We start from the raw sequence: 22,331 nt of genomic DNA, 5'->3' as shown, positions 1-22,331 counted from the left end.
TTTTTTGAGGAGCCAGCATACTGTTTTCCATAGTGGCTACACCAATTTACATTCCTACCAACAGCGTATGAGGATTCCCTTTCTCCACATCCTCACCAACATTAGTTATTCTTTGTCTTTTGATAATAACCATTCTGATAGGTGTGGGGTGATATCTCATTGTGGTTTTGATTTGCATTTCCCTGATGATTAGTGATGTTGACCACCTTTTTATATGTCTGTTGCCCATCTGTATATCTTCTTTGAAAAACGTCTATTCAAGTCCTCTGCCCATTGTTTCATTGGGTTACTTGTTTTTTAAATATTAAGTTGTGCAAGTTGTTTATATATTTTGGATATTAACCCCTTGTAGAGTGTATGATTTGCAAATATCTTCTCCCATTCAGTAGTTTGCCAATTTTTTTTGTTGATGGTTTCCTTTGCTATGCAAAAGCTTTTTAGTTTGATGTCATTCTATTTGTTTGTTTTTGCTTTTGTTGCCCTTGCCTGAGGAGACCAGTCCAAAAACATATTGCTAAGTCTGATGTCAAAGAACTGACTGCCTATGTTTTCTTCTAGGAGTTTTATGATTTCAGGTCTTACATTCATGTCTTTAATCCATTTTGAACCTATTTTTTATTTCGTTGTTGTTGTTGTTGTTGTTTTGGTGAGGAAAGCTCGCCCTGAGCTAACATCTGCTATCAATTTTCCTCCTTTTTTGCTTGAGGAAGATTACTCCTGAGCTAACATCTGTGCCAGTCTTCCTCTATTTTGTATGTGGGTCAACACCTCAGCATGGCTGACAAGTGGTGTAGGTCTGCACCTGGGATCCAAACCCAAGAACTCTGGGCCCCTGAAGCAAGGTGCACCAAACTGAACCACCATGCCACAGGGCCAGCCCCGGTTTTGAATTTATTTTCATATCTAGTGTAAGATAGTGGTCCAGTTTTTCTTTTGAATGTAGCTGTCCAGTTTTCCCAGCACCACTTATTGAAGAGATTGTCTTTTCCCCATTGTATATTCTCGCCCCTTTTGTCATAGACTAATTGACCGTATACGCATGGGTTTATTTCTGGGCTGTCTATTCCATTCCATTGGTCTATGTATCTGTTTTCATGCCAGTACCATACTGTTTTATCGCTATAGCTTTGTGCTATACTTTGAAATCGGATTGTGATACCTTCGGCTTTGTTCTTCATTCTCAAGATTGCTTTGGCTATTCAGGCTCTTTTATGGTTCCATGCAAATTTTAGGATTCTTTATTCTAGTTTTGGGAAAACTGCCATTGGTATTTTATTAGGGACTGCATTGAATCTGTAGATTGCTTTGGGTGGTATGAACATTTTAACAATTAATCCTTCAAAGTAATGAGCATGGCGTATCTTTCCATTTATTTGTGTTGTCTTCAATTTCTTTTGTCAGTGTCTTACAGTTTTCAGAGTACACATCAGTCATCTCCTTAGTTAAATTTATTTCTAGATAGTTTATTCTTTTTGATGCAATTATAAATGGGATTGTTTTCTTAATTTATCCTTATGATAATTCATTATTAATGTATATAAATGCAACCAATTTCTATGTATTAATTTTGTATCCTGCAAATTCACTGAATTCATTTATCAATTCTAATAGTTCTTTGATGGAATTTTGAGATTTTACCATATATAATATCATGTCAACTGCACATGGTGAGAGTTTTACTTCTTCCTTTCCAATTTGGATGCTTTTTATTTCTTTTTCTTGCCTAATTGCTGTGGCTAGGACTTCCAGTACTATGTTGAGTAAAAGTGATGAGAATCAGCATTTCTGTTTTGTTCCTGATCTTAGAGGAAAAGTTTTCAGCTTTTCAGTGTCGAGTATGATGTTAGCTTTGAGTTTGTCATATATGGACTTTCTTGAGGTACATTACTTCTATACCCACTTTATTGAGAGTTTTTATTGTAAATGCATGTTGAATTTTGTCAAACGCTTTTTCTGAATCTATTGAGATGATCATATGATTTTTATTCTTCATTTTGTTAATGTAGTATATCACATTGATTGATTTGCAGATGAACCATTTTTGCATCCCTGGAATAAATCCCACTTGATGGTGGTATATGATTCTTTTAAAGTATTGTTGAGTTTGGTTTGCTAATATTTTTTTGAGAATTTTTGCATCTCTGTTCATCATGGATATTGGACTATAATTTCCTTTTTGTGGTGTCTTTGACTAGTTTTGGTATTAGGGTAATGCTGGCCTTGTAAAATGAATTTGGAAGCATTCCTTCTTCAATTTTTTGGAATAATTTGAGAAGGATAGGTATTAAATCCTCTTTAAATGTTTGGTAGAATTCACCTGTGAAGACATCTGGTCCTGGACTTTTGTTTTGTGGGAGTTTTCAAATTACTGATTCAATCTCATTACTTATAATCAATCTGTTCATATTTTCTATTTCTCCATGATTCAGTCTTGGCAGGTTTTATGTGTCTAGGAATTTATCCATTTCTTCTAGGTTTTCCAATTTGTTGGCATATAATTTTTTGTACTAGTCTCTTATGATCCTTTGTATTTCTGTGGTGTCAGTTGTAACTTCTCTTTCATTTTTTATTTTATTTATTTGGGCCCTCTTTCTTTTTTTCTTGATGAGTCTATCTAAAGATTTATGGATTTTGTTTATCTTTTTAGAAGACCAGCTTTTAGTTTCTTTCTTTCTTTCTTTCTTTCTTTCTTTCTTTCTTTCTTTCTTTCGTTCGTTCTTTCTGTGAGGGAGATTGGCCCTGAGCTAAAATTTGTTGCCAATCTTCCTCTTTTTGCTTGAGGAAGATTGTTGCTGAGCTAACATATGTGGCAATCTTCCTCTATTTTGTATGTACCACACAGCACGGCTTGATGAGTGGTTCTAGGTCTGCACCAAGGATCCAAACCCATGAACCCCACACCACCAAAGCAGAGCATGTGAACTTAACCACTATGCCACCAGGCCAGCCCCTCATTGATCTTTTCTATTTTTTTTAGTCTCTGTTTTATTTATTTGTACTCTGATCTTTATTATTTCTTTTCTTCTACTAACTTTGGGCTTTGTTTGTTCTTTTTCTCATTCTTTTAGCTGTAAAGTTTGGTTATTTATTTGAGATTTTTCTTGTTTCTTAAAGTAGGTCTGTATCACTATGAACTTCCCTCTTAGAACTGCTTTAGCGGCATTCCATAGACTTTGGAAAGTTGTGTTTCCATTTTCATTTTTCTCAAATTATTTTTTTACTTCTTCCTTGATTTCTTTGTTGACCCATTGGTGGTTTAGTAGCATGTTTTTCAGTCACCATGTGTTTGTGTTTTTTCCAGTTTTCTTCTTGTAACTGATTTCTAGTTTCATACCACTGAGGTTGGAAAAGATGCTTAATATGATTTCAACACTTTTTAATTTATTTAGACTTGTTTTGTGGCCTAACATGTGATCTATCCTGGATAATTTTCCATGTGCATTTGAAAAGAATGTGTATTCTGCAATTTTTGGATGGAACATTCTGTATACATCTATTAAGTTCATCTGGTCTAATGTGTCCTTTAAGGCCAAAGTTTCCTTATTGATTTTCTCTCTAGGTGATCTATCCATTGATGTAAGTGGGGTACTAAAGTCCCTTACTGTTATTGTATTCCTGTCAATTTGTCTTTTTATGTCTGTTAATATTTGCTTTATAAATATTTAGGTACTCCTATGTTGGGTACCTAAATATTTATGACTTTCATATTATCTTCTTGGATTGACCCTTTTATCATTGTGTAATGTCCCTTTTTGTCTTTTGTTATAGTCTTTGTTTTAAAGTATATTTTATCTAATATGAGTATTGCTACCTCAGCTTTCTTTTCATTTCCACTTGCATGAAATATTTTTTTGGGGCCTTTCGCTTTCACTCTGTGTGTGTCTTTAGATCTGAAATTAGTCTCTTGTAGGCAGCATACAGATGTCTTCTTTTTTAATCCATTCAGTCACCCTATGTCTTTTGATTGGAGAATTTGGTCCATTTACATTTAAAATAATTATTGCTAGGTATGCACTTATTGCCATTTTGTTAACTGTTTTTTGGTTGTTTTTATACTTCTCTGTTCCTTTCTTCTTCTTTGGTCTCTTCCCTGTGGCTTGACAGTTTTCTTTAGTGTTATGTTTTGGTTCCTTTCTCTTCATTTCCTTGTGTCTATTGTAGAGTTTTGGTTTACGGTCACCATGAGGTTCATGTGTATTGACCTTTATATGTAGCAGTCTTTTTAAGCTGATAGTTACTTAAGTTCAAATGCATTCTAAAAGCACTACATTTTTACTCCCCCCCACACATGTTTTTGACATCATATTTTAAACACCCTTTTATTCTGTGTATCCCTTAACTACTTATTGTAGTTATAGTTGATTTTACTATTTTTGTCTTTTAACCATAATACTAGCTTTTTAAGTGGATGATCCACCCTCTTTACCATATATTTGCCTTTACCAGTGAGATATTTTTCTTTCATATATTTTCTTTTTTCTAATTATGACTTTTTCTTTTCTGCTTAAAGACATCCCTTTAACTTTTCTTGTAAGGCCAGTTTAGTAGTGATGAACTCCTTCAGGTTTTACTTGTCTTGGAATCTCTTTATCTCTCCCTCCATTCTGAATGATAATCTTGCCAGGTACAGTATTCTTGGTTGTAAGCATTTTTCTTTCAGCACCTTACATATATCCTGCCACTCCTTTCTGACCTGCAGAGTTTCTGCTGAAAAATCTGCTGATGATCTTATGGAGTTTCCCTTGTAGGTGACTAATCATTTTTTTCTTGCTGCCTTTAAGATTTTCTCTTTAACTTTTGGCTTTTTAATTATATGTCTTGATATGGATCTCTTTGGGCTCATCTTGTTTGGGATTTTCTGTGCTTCCTGAACCTGGACGTCTGTTTCCTTCCCCAGGTTAGGGACATTTTCAGTGATTATTTTTTCAAGTAAGTTTTCTCCCCCTTTCTCACTCTCTTCACCTTCTGAGACTTCTATAATGTGAATGGCAGTATGCTTGATGTTGTCCAAGAGGTCCTGTAAACTATCCTCATTTTTAATTTTTTTTCGTTTTGCTGTTCTGATTGGGTGATTTCCACTATTCCGTCTTCCAGATCACTGATTCGATCTTCTGTGTCATGTAATCTGCTATTGATTCCACCTAGTGTATTTTCATTTCATTTATTGTATTCTTCAGCTCGGAGTGATTCTTTCATTTTCTTTCTTTTTTTTATGAGGAAGGTTGGCCCTGAGCTAACATTTGTTGCCAATCCTTCTCTTTTTGCTCAAGGAAGATTGTCACTGAGCTGACATCTGTGTGAATATTCCTCTATTTTATGTGGGATGCCCCACAGCATAGCTTGACAAGCAGTGCTAGATCTGTGCCTGGGATCCAAACCTACAAACCCAGGCTGCTGAAGCAGAGCTTGCAAACTTAACTGCTACGCCACCAGGCCAGTCCCTGATTCTTTCTTATATTCTCTAACTCTTTCTTGAAGTTCTAACTGTGTTCATCTACCTTCTCCTTAGTTAAGTGAACATCTTTATGACCATGACTTTGAACTCTTTATCAGACAAATTACTTATCTCTGTTTCATTGGGTTTTCTTCTGGAGTTTTATCTTGTTCTTTCATTTGGAACATATTCCTCTGTCTCTTCATTTTGTTTGACTTTCTATGAATTAGACGACATAGCTACCTCTCCCAATCTTGAAGGAGTTGCCTTGTTTAGGAGTATCCCACGTGTAGACTGCATGAACTGGGTGGCTTGACAAGCCAGCTGGCGTTGGAGTGGGCATAGATGGGGAGGCCTGGAGTGTGCCATGCCACAGCCACCCAAATGGGGTGGCTGGAGCTGGAGCTGGGGCAGGCTGGGAGCTCCCAGGAAATGCTGCACCAGGGCCACCTTGAGAGGATGGCTGGAGCTGGTGTGGGCTGGAGGCCCAGAGTACAGTGGATGGCTTTGACAGGCCAGCTGGAGCACCTGGACCATGCTCCTGTCCACACTATCAAGGTGAAGGAGGAACACAAAAATCAGCACTTGCCAGTGCCTCCAACCCTGGAGAGAGTTGCAGCAGTTCTCTACTCATTTGGCAAATGCTCTAAGGTCAGTAAATGGATTTCCTTCATGTATAGTCTAGGTGCCCTTTAAACCACTATTTTTTTTGCTGTGTTCCAATGTGGACAAGACTGCACATAGTCCCCTTAGTGATATTGTTCCCTACTGCAGGTCTTCACATTGGGGGTGGGATTCTCACTGATACCATGTCTCCATCTTTCCTATCAGTCTCTGTGTGGCCCTTCTATCACCTGTTGTGCAGAAGCTGTTCATTCAGCCCTCAGTTCTTCTTCAGGAGGAATTCCTCTCTATGTAGGTGCAGACTCAGTGTATCCATGAGAGGAGGTGAATTCAGGGTCTTCTACGCCACCTTCGTGGACCCTATAATTCATTAAATTTTTAAGTGGAACTAAATATTTTTCAAAGTCCCTTTAAGAAGGATTGGCAATATCTATTAAAGCTAAAAATATATTAAATTTTTAAATAAAACTAAAAATACTCTATTACGCAGCAATTCAGTCCTAAATATATACCCAACAGAAATGTTTCCATATGTTCTCCAAAAGGCATGTAATGGAGTGTTTACAGTAGCACTATTTGTAATAACTAAACTACCAAAATGCCCATAAATGGTAAGATAGATGAGAATAAATTATCTTTATCTATGCGCAATGATACGAATCAAACAAATATATTATCACATGAAAGTCAGACCTAAGAATGTAACAGTGCCTAATACTATTTATATGAGGGATAAAAAGAGACAAGACTAATCTATGTAATTAGAAGTCAAAATAGTGGATATCCCAGATAATAACTAGACTGGGACACAAAAAGGACTTCGAGGATGCAGGTGATTTTCTGTTTCTTATCTGAATTCTAGTCTCACAGATTTGTTAAGTTTGTAAACTGTATTGAGCCATATATTTATGAACCATGCAGTTTTTGTGTGTCTACAGTACTTTAATAAGTAGCTTTTTTTAAATTAACTTAATTTTAGACTGCATAAGATTTTTTTGTATGAAACCTTATAATCTAAATGAGGAATTAGATACAAAAGTTCTCAAATCTATAAGATATATGTCATGCTGCCTCTCCAGATCAGTTAACCCAAGAGTGGCCATGTCCGTGATTAATGATCTTCTAATAATAATAAATCACTCTCCCTGGGCAAGTATGACCTAAGATGGGCTGACCATATTTCCTCGCTCTTTGGGATAGAGTGATTGTACTTGGGGGCAGGCATATGACCCAAGCTAGATCAATTGCAGTCTTTTTCTGGAGTATTTCACAACGAAAGTGGGAAAGGAAAGTCTTGTTTATTCTCAACAAGACTGAAAGAACGGAAGCTTGAAGCTTGAATTCAGATGGTTTAAGGTTTATCAAGAATGTTAGCCTGAGACAATGACAGCAATACACAGAAAGAAGGAACCAGAGGAGTGTGTGCATGTTTGTGTGTGTGTGTGTGTGTGTGAGAGAGAGAGAGATAATAGTTTTTGAGCAGCTTTTGAATCCCTAGGTTCAACCATATCTGAAGCCAATTTAACTCAATCCCAGCCTTTTCTGTGATTTGATTACTTGATCCAGTACTATAGTCCTCTTTTTCATTCATGTAGTTCAGGTGGAGTTTTGTCACTTTCTATCTAAAATAGTCATAACTGAGAGACTAATCAAACTATAGCCCCTTTCACTTTCAGTCCTGTGGAATTCATTAATATTAACTGCCACAGCCTGGAAGAGGGGTTAGAATATGAAACAAAAAAATGGCTTAAGGTTAAAGAATACGACATTAACTGGGAACCCAAAGAGAATAAAATCGAGTACTTCAGAAGTAAAATAAAAATGCAAAACTAAGATGAAGGAGAAAAAGATGAGAAGATGCTGGCAATTCACATTAAAATAAACTTTTTCCAAAATCACACATACACACTCAAGTTAGACTCAAGTATTATGAAAAGAAATTTTAATTTTTTACAGAAACAAAACATAAGTCCGAAAGAAATTATGACTGTTTTTTCACAATAGGTGACTTTAAATCCTGCTGCTCCTAGTTATTTATAGGTATTAAAATTTTGTATGTGCATCTTCACTGCAGACATAAATAAAATATCCCCCTTCAGTTTCAGCTACTTCTCTTTTTCCTGTTTCCTTATTTCTCAATTTCACTCTTCTATGATAAGATAAAAATTAATAATATGCAAAGGGTTCACATATTTATTATCTTCTTTTGCACACTTGATAATTCCTTTCTCAGGAATCTCTGAGAAAAGATAAACAAAATATTCTTAATGGATTATTTAGGGATAAGCAACCAGAGGGAAGACGAACATTGGGCTACAGAGGTCTGAGCCAGCCCTGACTTTGGGAGTGCATGTATCACGAGGAACAGAAGAAATGGAGAAACCAAGAGAGCAGAATCAGGAAAGCAAAACTGGTAGTATGAGAGCTTCCCACACTGCATTAAGAGGGAGCCTGAGGAGGGATAGGTGTCAAAACAGTCAAATCAAAAAAGGTAAAAGCATGAGGTCCCAAGGAAGGGCAAATAATCAAAGATCACATCTGATCAGGAAAAATGCTGATCCAATCCAGTTCTAGATCCCAAGCAAAGAAGCACATTTTGAGGGAAGGCAGCAAGGATATGCTTGGGATGTTCAGACAGTGGGAAGGCAGAAGTGGATCATTTCAAAAATTTCATTTTAAAACAAGTCAAGAGGGAAGAGAAGTAGTACAGATGCCCTAGAATCTACCATAGGGGTAAAGAATCAGGAAATGTCAAGGGAAAAAAATGCATCCAGCCAGTGGCTTAAAGGGCAGGACTATTCACACGGCAACAACTTACAGAGACAGAGAACTGCCACGTACCCAATAGATTCAAGCGGGAAGTAGCCACGTAGCTGATGCCTTCAAGTTTCTACACCGCCAAAAGCATCTCCCTTGTTTCTTCAAGAGGCAAATCCTCCAGGAAGTCATCTGCTGCCCCCAGCATATGTCTCAGTGCAAAGAGGATCAGATTGTCCTTTAGAGGGTCCAGCTCCCACTCAGAAGTATAATTACTAACCAGCAAAATGTCAGAAAGAGGAAATCCAAGTGCTTTGTGAACGGCCTCCAGCTGCAATACAGAAATTAAAACTCAGAAATCTCGAGAGTTAAAAATACTATTCTATGCCAATATAAACTATGAAAGCAGTAACAAAAAAGTAGGAACTTGCCAATACTTTTCTTGTTGGGAAAAATTGAGATAGAGATCTGGCCCAATTAAGTACTTTCTTAAAGAACCTCAAAAATCAAGCTCTAATATCACTGCTAATTTTCATTTAGAATACATGTAATAGATTCAACATGAATTAGAAATAAAAGGTAACTAATAGTTCTATATAAACTACTTTGAAATCAAAGCATTTTTAATACCATTACACCAAAGTCCATAATCTCCTTCAGTTTCCTTTTAAAAGTTATTCTCAGGATAAGTCGATTTTACTAGACTAGTTTAATGTTGATGTTTAATTCTAGCTTAGACTAGTTTATCTGAGAAGCTGGACTTCCTGGGTTCCAAATAGGGCTCTGTCCCCTCTTAGCACTGTCAATAAACATTGGCAAATGCTTTACTCCGTGTGTTTTCGTTTTATCGTCTATAAAATGTGGTGATGACTGTACCCATCCCATAGAGTTGTTATAAGCATTGAATAAGAAAAGCTATCTCATATTTAGTGCTCAACAAATATCAGCTATCATTACATCCTTCCAACTGATGATCCCACCTCCGGGTTCTTTTTGACTGCAATCTATTCTGCATACATGTGGCAGATTAATTTTTGTGAAGCTTAACTTTGGTCATATCACTACTCTTTCAAAAAATTGCTATGATTCCCCATAATGCATCTTATTAAGTCTCCTCATGCCAAGGTAACCTTCTCACTTCATCTCCCCCCGCAAGGATTCAGCCCTCCACTAAACTGAACAGCTCCATGCTTCCCATACACACTGCCCTCTCCTGCGTTGATGTATTGACTGATGCTGTCCCCACGGCCTGAATTTTTCCCCCTTTTTGTTTCTTCACTTTCTGAAATACTCTGGCTCCTTGAGAGCCATTTCCTAGTGCCATCTCAGTAATGAAATTTTCCCCTATTGCCTTTAACACAATATTTTCCTCCTCTAAACTTTCAAAGCATTTTATTTTCAGTCTTTTCATGATATTTATCATATTCAATCATATCATATTACTTTTTCAACTTTTTCTTATCCCACTCCCCCATCCCCTCACCTCCACCTATAAAATTGTAAGCTTTCCAGTGCAGGGGAATTGTTTTAATTATCTGTGTATCTGATTAGAGGTTATCACACTGGCTCGATCGTTAAAGGTAATCAATAAATATTTCTTGAACTTAATTGAATTGAATTGTAATGAATGGAATTATCTGTATCGGTGTAAAGATAAATATATATTTAATTTTTAAAACTTGGGAAGTGAGTCTGAATTATCCAAGCAATTGTTTCAACTCTTCTTAAATTCAGTAAGTGTCTCTTTTTATTTTTATGCACAGTAATATCATGTGATTATAGTGGCATGCCCCAGAAAATGTTTACAAAGGGCGTCATTCTTTACCTGGGACTTCACAGGCGGACATCTGTATATGTCTATAAGGTCATCTTTTGTAATCAGATCCATGCTATCCACATGAGTGAGCAAAACCAAATGTACCAAACCTATGGCAAACAGATATATATTGCTTTTATTATTATAGACAGCATCAGCATTTTTTAATCAGCTATCAGTTATGCAATAGGCTATCTACGAAAAAATTTCAGAGATGTGGGAAGGTCCCCCAGCCCCCACAAAATGTTCCCCTGGACTACCCATTAATATCTAGAATTCTAACATAGAAAATTCCCTTCATTGCCTTCCATGGTAAAAATGAGGCTTCAAGTGAAACCACTTCTTGGAAAAGGTAACTAAAACTTATGCTACAATATTGTTGATTGATTTCATATCTTATACAAACAGTTGTGGTTTTGTGGAGACTAGAGAAAAGATCAAAGAGTTCTAGTAAACAAGATGGAGCAGAAGGGGACTCAAAGAGATAGGATGTGTCAAAGCATCACAAATAAACTGCTCCTATGTCACAATATTGGCGAGCACCTCCCTGCACACCACCCTTGAGAGATTTTCAATTTCAATCAGCAGGTAAATCAACCACTCCCTGCCTCTAACTTAATCAAAGTTGTGATAAACTAGCTCGTGGCCAAACAGAGTGGATAATAAAGCCAAGAAAAGCCAGCATGGGACACCCTAATTTCCTAATCTTGTTTACCTTCTCCAAAGCCTTTAGTCACTTGCACAAAGTCATACAGCTAGTGAGTACTTGATTTGATTGAACCGTGCTGATGCACCAAAGAAGATTCACATACGTAATTTCTTAAATTCTTCATCCTGTCCAAAACTATTCTACAATATGGTCTAATCAATTTCCCATAGTAGTAAAGTGAAAGGAGACTCACCACACTCTATCAGCTTCCTTCGAACTCTTCTGATCTTTGCCACCATCTCATCAGAGAGGTATTCAATACAGTTGACATTGAACACAAATGCTGCACAATGAATTCTGTCTTTCAGCAATGGGGAGTCAACATAGTTATCATGACCTGGTGTGATTGGTTTCATGGGGTTAAACTGTAAGGTAAACAAAAAGAAACATATTAATTCAGTGAATATTTATCAGTACATACTATGTACTGGGCACCATGATAGTGAATGACACAGTGAACAAAAGAGACAAGTCGCTAATATTATGAGGCTAACAATCTGGTAGAGAACAAAGTCATTACGCAGAAGCCAGCAGTCCTTTCACCTAGTCAGGTAAAGCTTCCGCAAGAAGAGAACATGCAATCTGAGAGCTAAAATATAGAGAGAGTTAGTCTGATAAAGGCGATAAAGATACGGCAGAAAGAACTCTAGATAGAAGAAGCAACATGGGCAAAGGTAGAGGTGAGAGCACTCAGACAGAAATCTGGTATCATCAGGCAGAACACAAAGAGAAAAAGTGGTTCAAAATGAGATGCTGTTACTCTTGAACTAGCAATCCCTCTGCTGGGAGTTTGTCCCACAGATACACTCGCGAAAACATGAAATGATATATGTACAAAGCCAGTAACTTCAGGACTATTTGTAGTGGCAAAATTCTGATAGCTCAATAACATATAGTATTCTTTCACTGCTCCAAGAAAGGCGGAACCACAAATCTATAAGTATTTTCTTATATATTAAAAAAAGGAAGAAAACCATACATTTTTGTATGGTTACTTATAGAAAGAGAGGAGAAATGTGTTTGAAGGGACACAGAAAGAAGATGAATTCTTTGAATACACCCTTTTTTGTAGATTTGGCTTTAGAACCATATAAATTATAAATATAAAACAAGATTAAATTTAAAAAGAAATTCCTAAATTAAATTAAACAAGTGAACTTTCACATCCAGTTGAGGTCATAACTATGCAGAGAAAAATCATTTCTGATTGACTTTAAAACACAGTAATTTGTATACTCTTACTGCTTGAGACACCCTAAAGACCATATAAAAAATCTGCTAAAATTTTTGAATCGTTTATAATTTTGATTGTGATTATTGATATTAAATATGATTATGATTAGATAGTTCACAGTAGCATTCGAGCTTTTATTCTGAAATTACAGTGAATATTATGTGAAATAAAACAAATGAGTTGTTACACGATATTCCGTCATCTCTTGAAAACACAGATTCTCTATTTGGGAGAAAGCAGACACAGATGCAAGACAGAAGAGACTAAGCAAAAACTGTCTAGGCTTGAATTTGAATGAGGAGTTTCTGAATGAATGTACAACATATTTTACCATAAAAACATATCTTTTTTAGCTCTGTCCACTGAAAAGGGCAAAAACCAATGAGCAACCAAGTAGCAATGAACAATGCTATGAACCCAAACCAAGACTTCTTAGAGAAATAACTGATTCAAAATCTGGGGCTGCAAACATACAAGACGTGGCTTGGATATCTAGTCATACCAGAAATCAAAGAATATAGGAGATGTTTAGATTCATGTCAAAAGGATTCAAGATCCAAATTGCAGAGGTTCGCTCTGGTCAAAGATGTTACATTTGACAATGGCATGGAGAAAAATTACAACAGATTGAAACACATCAACTATGTTCAATTCATGAGTTCATAATGATAATGAAATAATCACTAGTCATTACTGGCAGATACAAAGAAACCAAGTTATTATTTCAAAAATTCGTAAAAAAGGAAAAAAAAATCAAGCATACATCCTGTTTTTCATATATCAACTGTACCACTAAGTAATCAAATGTGCATAAGGGGAAGTTTCTCTTTCATATGTGAAATGAAGGAATGATAGAGATAGAATATCACTATTTTCACACTCTAATAAATAAATGGGTGCAGTATTGAACATTAATGAACACTAATATTAAAAAAGCAAGAAAATTCAAAATTGTGTGCCTCCTCATGGAAGAACACAATGCCATCTATGAAGCAGAAGCTGAGTCTGAACATGCCTCTAGAGTCAACGATCGATTTTTCAGGATACATGGAAAACTACATCAACAGATGCAAACAACAAAGATCAGACTATGGGGAAGTCTACAGAACAAACAACCAGATTTCTTAAAAACAAATTGCAAGGAGAAATGCCAAAAGAGATACAGGCAGAATGTATAGGTTAAGAGAGACTAAATAGGGCTGGCCTGGTTGCCTAGTGGTTAGATTCTACGTGCTCCACTTCAGTGACCTGGGTTTGCAGGTTCAGATTCCAGGCCTGGACCTACACCACTCATCAGCCATGCTGTAGCAACAACCCACATACAAAATAGAGGAAGATTGGCACAGATGGTAGCTCAGGGCTAATCTTCCCCAAGCGAAAAAAAAAGGCCGAATAAATTTACTTGAACTATTTTTCAAACAAACTGTTGAAAAAAGATGTTTCTAACCTGCTTATAAGACAATTAGAAAGTTGAATATTGAGTGACACTTGATAAATTAAGGGACAATTATTAATTTTAGATGAGGTAACAGTATGGCTATGTTTATTAAAAGATACATATGTCCCTATGTATATAAATGTTTAGTCATTTATGGATGAGATGTTATGACTTAAATTTGTTCCCAAATAATACAGGAGAGGAGAAAGCCGATATATATAGATGAAACAAAACTGGCTATGAGTCAAAAATTTTGAAGCTGAGTAAATGAAAATTCATTAAATTATTTTGTCTACTTTTGTACAAGTTTAAAATTCTCTATAATAAAGGGTTTTTTTTAAAAAAAAAAAAAAGTATATTTAAAAATAAAGCTATGGCCAGCCTAGTGGCATAGTGGTTAAGTTTGCACACTCTGCTTCAGCAGCCTGGGGTTCACAGGTTCGGATCCAGGGCACAGACCTGGCACTGCTCATTGAGCCATGCTGTGGCAGCATCCCACGTAAAGTGGTGGGAGATTGACACAGATGTTAGCTCAGCAACAATCTTCCTCAAGCAAAAAAAAGAATATTGGTAACAGATCTTAGCTCAGGGTCAATATCCCTCACAAAAAAAAGAAAAAAGAAATAAAATAAACTTAACTAATTCTACAAATAACTCTATACTGAGGAATGAAAGAAACTTGCCTGAATAGAAAAAAAATGTTGTGTTTCTGGATAGGAACACTAGATGTGTAAAGATGTAAATCAACTCTAAATACAAAATTTTAAGGTAATTTCAATCAAAGCATCAACAAATCAAACACAAACAAACAAATCAAGCACAAACAAACACACTTGGAAAAGTAAATGTGTGAAAATGGTCAACAACAAAAAAAAACAAATGTGAGAAATGAATAATGAATATGACTTGTCCAGAGAGTTATCAAGACATAATTAATTGCTATGGTAATTAAAACAATTGAACAATATGGTAATGAAAGCAATATCATAAAGGTATTGATCAATACATCAATAGAACAAACTAGAAGATACAAAAAACATTCCCTATATTTGGTAAGGAGCAGTTTCAAAAGAAATTCAGTGAAAGATGTTGGCATATTTGACTATTCATTTAAAATAAGGTAAGCTAATGATTAATTCAAGATCTAAATTGTTTACAAAAAAGAATAGAAAGTCAAACAAAGGATAGACTAAAGTGGCTCTTCTCTTTAATCTCCCCCTTCCTCTTGCCTGGAACACTGACAGTGCTCAGCGTGAACATCTTGAGAGCGTGGAGACAAAAGCCACATGTCTTAGTCAGCTTGGACTGCTATACTGAATTACCATATTGAGTGGCTTTCACAATAAGCATTTATCACTCAGAGTTCTGGAGGCTAGGAAGTCCCAGATCAAGCGCTGAGAGATTTGGTGACTGGTGAGGGACCTCTTCCTGATATGTAGACAGCCATGTTCTTTCTATGTCCTCATATGGCTGAAAAAGCGATCACCTCCTTGTGCTTTTCTCACAAGGCCGCTAATCCCATTCACGAGGGCTTCACTCTCCTGACCTCATCACCTCCCAAAGGCCCCACCTCCTATGCTATCACATTGGGGATTAGGGCTTCAATATATGAATTTTGGAGGGACACAAACATTTAATCTTTATCATCCCATGCTGAGGATCTCAGAACAGAACAACAGGAGGACCCTTGAAATTAATAACCTCAGAGAGCTACCACATTGGCCCAAAGCTATTTACTTTCATGCTTCCTGTTACATAAGAAAAACTGTCTATTTGAATAAGTTGATAGTTTGTTTCACATAGCCAAAGGCAATTGAGTGTGTTTGAACATTCAGAGTTGTTATGACGCCAATGATGTAAGAGTCCTTCAGGTGTTTTAACTCTTTGGAAAATAAAATATCAGAAAGGAACAAAGAATTTTAAACAAGTATAGTTTAAGAAAATAAATACTGAATCGCTGAACTAGAGCCTGATGTCGATAGTGGGCGGAAATAAACATTTTAATTATCTGTTATAACTTTTCAATGGTTAACCAAATCATACCTGGTATCTGTCAGAAACATGGCCTTTTAAGATCTGGGGTATGTCATCCATGCAAAGCCCTTCTTCTTCCTCACCCAGCCCCAGGGAATCACAGAGAATAAACGGCAAGGAGTTGCCATCCTTCTCATCCTTAATGGAATACGTCCTGTACTACAGAGGAGAAAAAAGTAAGTTTAAGAGTTTATTTTTTTGAAAACTGTAAATTGAGATGAAGTCTATATATAATGAAGTTTACCAGCAAAAGACTTTTCAAATCTAATTAACTCGAACAAAGAAGCGAAGGCTGAGTTACCTAGAACAGACTCACCTTCTGAGATATCCCGGTTGTATCAGAGCCCACCAAAGCCTGGTGCACTACACGGCCTTGGAAAACAGACTTCACTGAGTTGACAAAGCTAGACTTCCCAGCTCCAATCGGACCCAACAAAACAATTCATATTTGGTGAACCAGGTCTCCATACGGCTTATAAGTTCTCATGGAAGACCATAAACTCTCCCTGAGCCTGTTTAGACGAGACAATTTTAACAGTTGACTGAGATTATGTCGCAAGACTTTATCATAAATTTTCCTATAATTCATTTTCTTTTCTTATCTATCATTATTTATTTTTGATTAGTAGTTTACCTTCTTGTACAAAAGATGTGAAACCATCCTACCTCAAATCCTATTGTAAAAGAAGGAAAAGTAAAAATAACACTTTTAACTAAAGCCAATCAGACACAAAACCTTTCAGATTTAAGTAACCAGATCATATAAACCTAGGAATAAATATCAACTATGCTAAACATGAAGACGAATTATCAGTAATAGACTTCAAAAACCACAGCAAACGTGTGACTTTTGAAGTTTATGGAAGTAGACCATTTCTAACATGTTCTTGAAACTCAAGATAGGTATTTTCCACCTGCCAACCATCCCTTCCACAGCAATTTCCTAAAGTAGTTAAAGCTGTCAATGCAAGAATTCTAAGCAAAAATGTAGACAGGCAGCCAAAGAATTATTTTCCTTCAAGTATATAAAATATTAGAAATGTCTTCACCCTTCTCAGTATTCTTTTTGTTTTAACATTACCATTACCAAATTGTTTTATGATTATAGGTATAGTTATACTTTCTTCCTCATGATCCACAAGTTATCTGTTATAATTTGTGCTACCAATTTTATTGAACAGAATTTGTAATCGAATAAGTCTAAGATAATGAACAGAACAATAGAACATTAAAAACATTGACTTACTCAGTGACCTCTTCCATCTTCCTTTTGTTCAATATATCTAGGAAAATAATCAAAGAATAATGAAGATTGCAAGTTGTTGAGTGGCTGACTGAATGAATGTCAATGAACTCACTAGGGAAAAATACCGAAATAGTCTTTCCAGGAGAACAGTGCAGTATAATGAAAACCAAGTGGCGAAAATTGTGACAAATCTCCTTAGCATCATCTCATTTGAAGAGTCAAGAGCTAGAGGCAAGGTGGGCACTTCAAGACTATAGTGTCGGCAGACCTTTTCTCACCCAATAACTCAGAAGTCGTGCATGGCTCACTCCAATACGGGAGATGAGGGCTGGGGACTTTTCTGAATCAGAGAAGCAAGGCATAGAGGCATGGACAGGCCATGGAAAGACTGGGAATACTCTAAGATTATTTTCCCTCCACAGCCCAATAGGTCAAAAAGGGATAATATGCAGAGACACACAAACGAAAAAACCATAGGCACCAGATTTTCTCCAAAATCTGCTACCAACAAATGGGGCTCCTGGAACTTTCAGTCCAATTGATTTTCTTCTTGGCTCCAGATGAGAATGTAGGACTCGTACCCAGCCAATCAGAGCACAGTGAGTGATCCAGGGGTGGGCTGAGAACTTCATTTGAACCAATGAAATTCAGGCTCAGAATTCTTTTGTTTCTTGGGAAGAAATACTCTTTTATGGTGAATTTAAAACTGAAAGGATTTGGTGCAGTGATGCTGGCAGTTCGCTAAACTAAAAAAGAAGAATATTGTGTGGAACATTTACAAAGATGACTCAATGCATGGTTACAAAGAAAACTTCTTTAAATTACCAAAAGTAGAAATAGTGAAGGCTGCAGTCAATTACTACTGTATAATAAAACTAGAAAAGAACAAGTGTAAACATAGAAAAATGCAACCTTTGGGGATTTTGTGAAGCACTCTCTTAAAGGACTTTAATACACAAAAGGAAATTAAAAAATCACAATTGTAAATACAGAGAAAATAACAATATAAACACTCTATAGCAACCTTGTGATAAAAGTATATTTCACTAATAACAGGAAAGAAAGCTTTGAAAATAGAAAATAGGAACAGAAAACAATAAAGGAACAAACTTAGAAACGTAAGAAGGAATTAACAAAAATACAAAGACAAATTTTATAAATTGGAAAAAAGTATAAATTAATATAGTAGCTGATTGGTTTAAAATGTAAAATAGATAAATTACCAGCTAGTCTAATCAAAGAAAACCAAATTCTCAAAATGTCATACCACAGCTCACATACCAGAATGGTCACATATTGTAAAACCAGTAATAAAAAGTTTTGGGAAAGATTTAGAGTGATGGAAACTCTCATTCACTGCTTGTGGTAGTACAATTGGTATGTGATTATATTGGAAAACTTTGTCAGCATCCACTGAAGTTGAACATACACATACTAGATGACCCAGAAATTTCATACTCATATTCTTTGAAAAATATGTATATGCATGAACCAAAAGACATGTACAAGAATGTTTATAGCAGTATTATTTGTAATAGCCCCAAACTGGAAAACCCAAATGTCCACCCACAGTGACTTGATTTTTTTAAAAAAGCATGATAGAGTCATTACAATGGAATACTATATGAAAATGAAAGGGAATAAATAACTGCTACTTATAATAATGTGGATGAATCACTGGGGAGGTAAGATTTACAACTGCTGTCCTGTGATGCAGTCACTCACTTCACCAGGTAAAACTTTCAGGGAAAGAAAGAAAAGTGACCCAACCTAATTTCCTTATAAATATGCTAATACTCTTACCTCCTGCTAAATAGACTAATGATGTTTGCTGCAAGGAAAGTATTTATCTCTTGAACGTCCCTATTAGGATGTTCCTGGCTAAGAATTACTTACAATAAATAAATCCAGATTTTATGGATTTATGAGGCACATCTTCCTGGGAAATGTCATGTAAGCTGATTGTCTTAGTTTGCTCAGGCTGCCATACAAAATATCATGGACTGGGGGGCTTAAACAACAGAAATTTATTTCTCACAGTTCTGGAGACTAAGAAGTCCAAGATCAAGGTGCTGGCAAGGGAGGTTTCACTCTGAGGCCTCTTCTCTTGGCTTGTAGGTAGCCGCCATCTTGCTGTGTGCTCACATGACCTCTTTTTGTGTGTTTGCGGGGAGAAAGAAAGACCTCTCTTGGGTCCCTTCTTATATGGACACTGAATCCTGTTGAATTAAGGCCTCACTCTTATGACCTTATTTACCTAAATTAGTTCTTTAGAGGCCTCATCTCCAAGGAAGGACACATGGGGGGTTAGGACTTCAACATAGGAATTTGAGGCAGACACAATTCAGTCCATGGCACTAGCATATAAATGTTCCATAACCTAACCACTCTTCCATATGTCAGGTGGCCCACAAACTTCATTTAAAAACCCATCTGTTGTTCTTAGCCAGAAAGCATATGTCTAATATGAGAAGAAGGGATATAGGAGCCTCACAGAATATCCTAGAACACTTTCTGTCTTCTTCGAGACTTTTGATTGCCTTTATCCTTGAAGTTATTAGTAATACTCGATACTGGGTAAGATGTCTGATTTGTAGAGATCTGATTTTATAATCCAATCTCTTGTATTAGCTCAATCTCTCAAACATAATAGTGAATGAAAGAGGCCAGACACATAAGAGCACATACTTTGGTATGGTTCCACTTACATAAAGTTAAAAAATAGAAAGTAGTAATTAATGTTGATATGAGCCAAAATAAATAAGTGAATCTGGCCTTAAGTTTTTCACAGCAACATCAATGCTGTGGAAACATTACAACATCCCCCCCAAAACAAATGTGATCCAAGAATTGTGTACTCTTATAGTCATTTAAGTATAAAGACCTCAAACAATTAGTTTGCAATATGCAAATACTCAAGGAATATTATTCCCAGAAGCTCTTCTTTTAAATGGATAGATATAAACAAGTGTTTCATAGAAGAAACGTAAATGGCCAATACACATAGACTTCTTAGTTATCAGGAATGTGTAAAAAAAAAAAAAGGAGAAATCATCTTTTGACCATCAAATTGGCAAACATTCTAAATATTGAGAATATCAAAGATTGGCAAGGATACAGGGAAGTAACATTTCTATACCACTCTTGGGGATAGAATTAGACACTGGAAGCTTTTGAAATGTGTCTTTCAAAATGCAAATGTACGCAATCCGCAAACAGCAGTTCCACCGCCAGAAAGTTACTATAAGGAAGTATTTTTGTGCACAATTATAGGTATACAGATATTTCAGGAGCATTGCTTACAACAGCAACATTGGAAACAATTTAAATGCTTTTTAGTAGGAAAATAAGTAAATTAGTTTTAGTCTTTTGATATAAAGGATACAAAGGGAAACTGCATCAGAAAGGACCCCGTACCAATCAAGTGAACGTCAAGCTCTGGTTTCTCTGCAAGAGAGTCTCATAGTCTTCAAGTTTTCTTCTCTCCTTCTCTCTTCTCCTTCCACCCTTCCTTCTCCTCCCCTTCTCCTTTCCCCACACAAACACATTCCAGAAAACTCTGTATATACTACTTTTGACTGTGATTGTGTCTTAGCAAACAGTTGGTGGCCAGGTTCTGTCTGGGCCAACTGGAGAAAAGAACAAGTGTAAGAGACGTTTTTCCTTCAGAGATGAGTCAGCTTTAACCCTCCAAACATGCAAGCGAGAACTCTATAGCATAGGCCTGTCTGGTTAAACCTACCTTCACATCGAAAAACTTCACATTCCTCAAAGGAGATACTTTCACATTGAAGTAATCCAAGTTCTTTACTTGTATTTGCACTTATATGCAACTTTCTTCCCGTTAGATCAATGCCAAATTCATACTTCTTTTGCCGGTGACATCCAGTCCATGTAACAAACAACATAGACGGTACACAGAGTTTCATTTTACATTCCAGAATTTTAGTCTCTTGTAAGGCAAAAAGGGTAATGAAACTTGTCTTTCCTTCCTGGTAACCCTCCTGCATAAATGCCCCAGTAACATGATCTTTACTATAAATCACTGTCACAGTAGGTCCTTGATTACTGCATACCTGGAGCAAATGTTCAAGGGAAAATTTATGGACACTAGCTTTATAGAGAAGGTTAAACTTTCCTCCAAAATGATTTTGCAGAATCTTCTCTTGCATCCATGTCAAACAAGTTGTCACTGCCATACTTCTCAATCTAGTGGAAAATAAAATACATTTTCCATTAAATATTGAAAAACAGATAATATGTACTGTCTCAAAGCTTGTATTTATGCCTCTTATTTCCATTACACACAAAATGAGTAAATAGAGGGTGAATACCTAGCAAGAAAAATCATTAGCTAGTTTTTCTTTCTAAATGATTATTTTTAAAAAAAATTTTTTTAAAGACTGTTGTTTGCTAGTGGCTAGGAAAAGCAGAAAGGAGCAAGTCGTTTACCTGTTTGTAGGATCTGCACAAGGGCTGAAGCTGAGAGCAGCTGCTCTCTCTGGACAGCTAGGCAGGCATCAAAGTAGGAGCAGAAAATTCTTCAGCAACCTCGAGGCTTCAGAGATTCTGAGAAAAGGAAACTGAAACTAAGTGCAGCCCAGCCCACTAGCCGTGTGCCAAATTCCCGGGGACCGTGAACTTATCCGGCTATTTTATTGTTTTTAACTGAAGTGTAGTTGGCATACAAGATTATGTTAGTTTCAGGTGTACATCATAGTGATTTGATATTTATATACATTTATAACCATAGAAAGTTATTACAATATTATGACTATATTCCTTACACTCTGTATTATATCCCAGTGACTTATTTCTTGTATAACTGGAAGTTTGCACCTCTTAATAGCCTTCTCCTATTTCAACAAACTCCCCACCCCGCTGTCCTCTGACAACCACCAGTTTGTGTTCTGTGTCTATGAGTCTGTTTCTGTTTGTTCACTTGTTTTGTTTTTTAGATTCCACAATGTTAAACAGTAAAATCATACAAAAATATTATTGGAAGAAACAAGGAATTAAAGTTAGAAGAAAGAAAACCT

At 36.2% G+C, this 22,331-nt stretch overlaps 1 protein-coding gene across 1 annotated transcript; it reads right to left on the bottom strand.

Annotated features, from left to right (window-relative positions):
- Positions 1-5,054: 5,054 nt before the first annotated feature.
- Positions 5,055-21,877, bottom strand: IFI44 (interferon induced protein 44). Its single transcript, XM_070486666.1, is given in 9 exon segments — positions 5,055-6,418; positions 8,900-9,146; positions 10,641-10,741; positions 11,534-11,705; positions 16,056-16,205; positions 16,363-16,558; positions 17,293-17,329; positions 21,035-21,501; positions 21,745-21,877. Coding segments are annotated over 7 exon segments (1,311 nt in total). The 5' UTR covers positions 21,492-21,501; positions 21,745-21,877; the 3' UTR covers positions 5,055-6,418; positions 8,900-8,948.
- Between the last annotated feature and the right edge of the window lie 454 nt (positions 21,878-22,331).

This window comes from Equus asinus, chromosome 16 (genome assembly GCF_041296235.1).
Source record: "Equus asinus isolate D_3611 breed Donkey chromosome 16, EquAss-T2T_v2, whole genome shotgun sequence".
NCBI lineage: Eukaryota > Metazoa > Chordata > Mammalia > Perissodactyla > Equidae > Equus > Equus asinus.
Note: the sequence above shows the minus strand (reverse complement) of the source record. Positions and strands in the feature narration are given on the sequence as shown.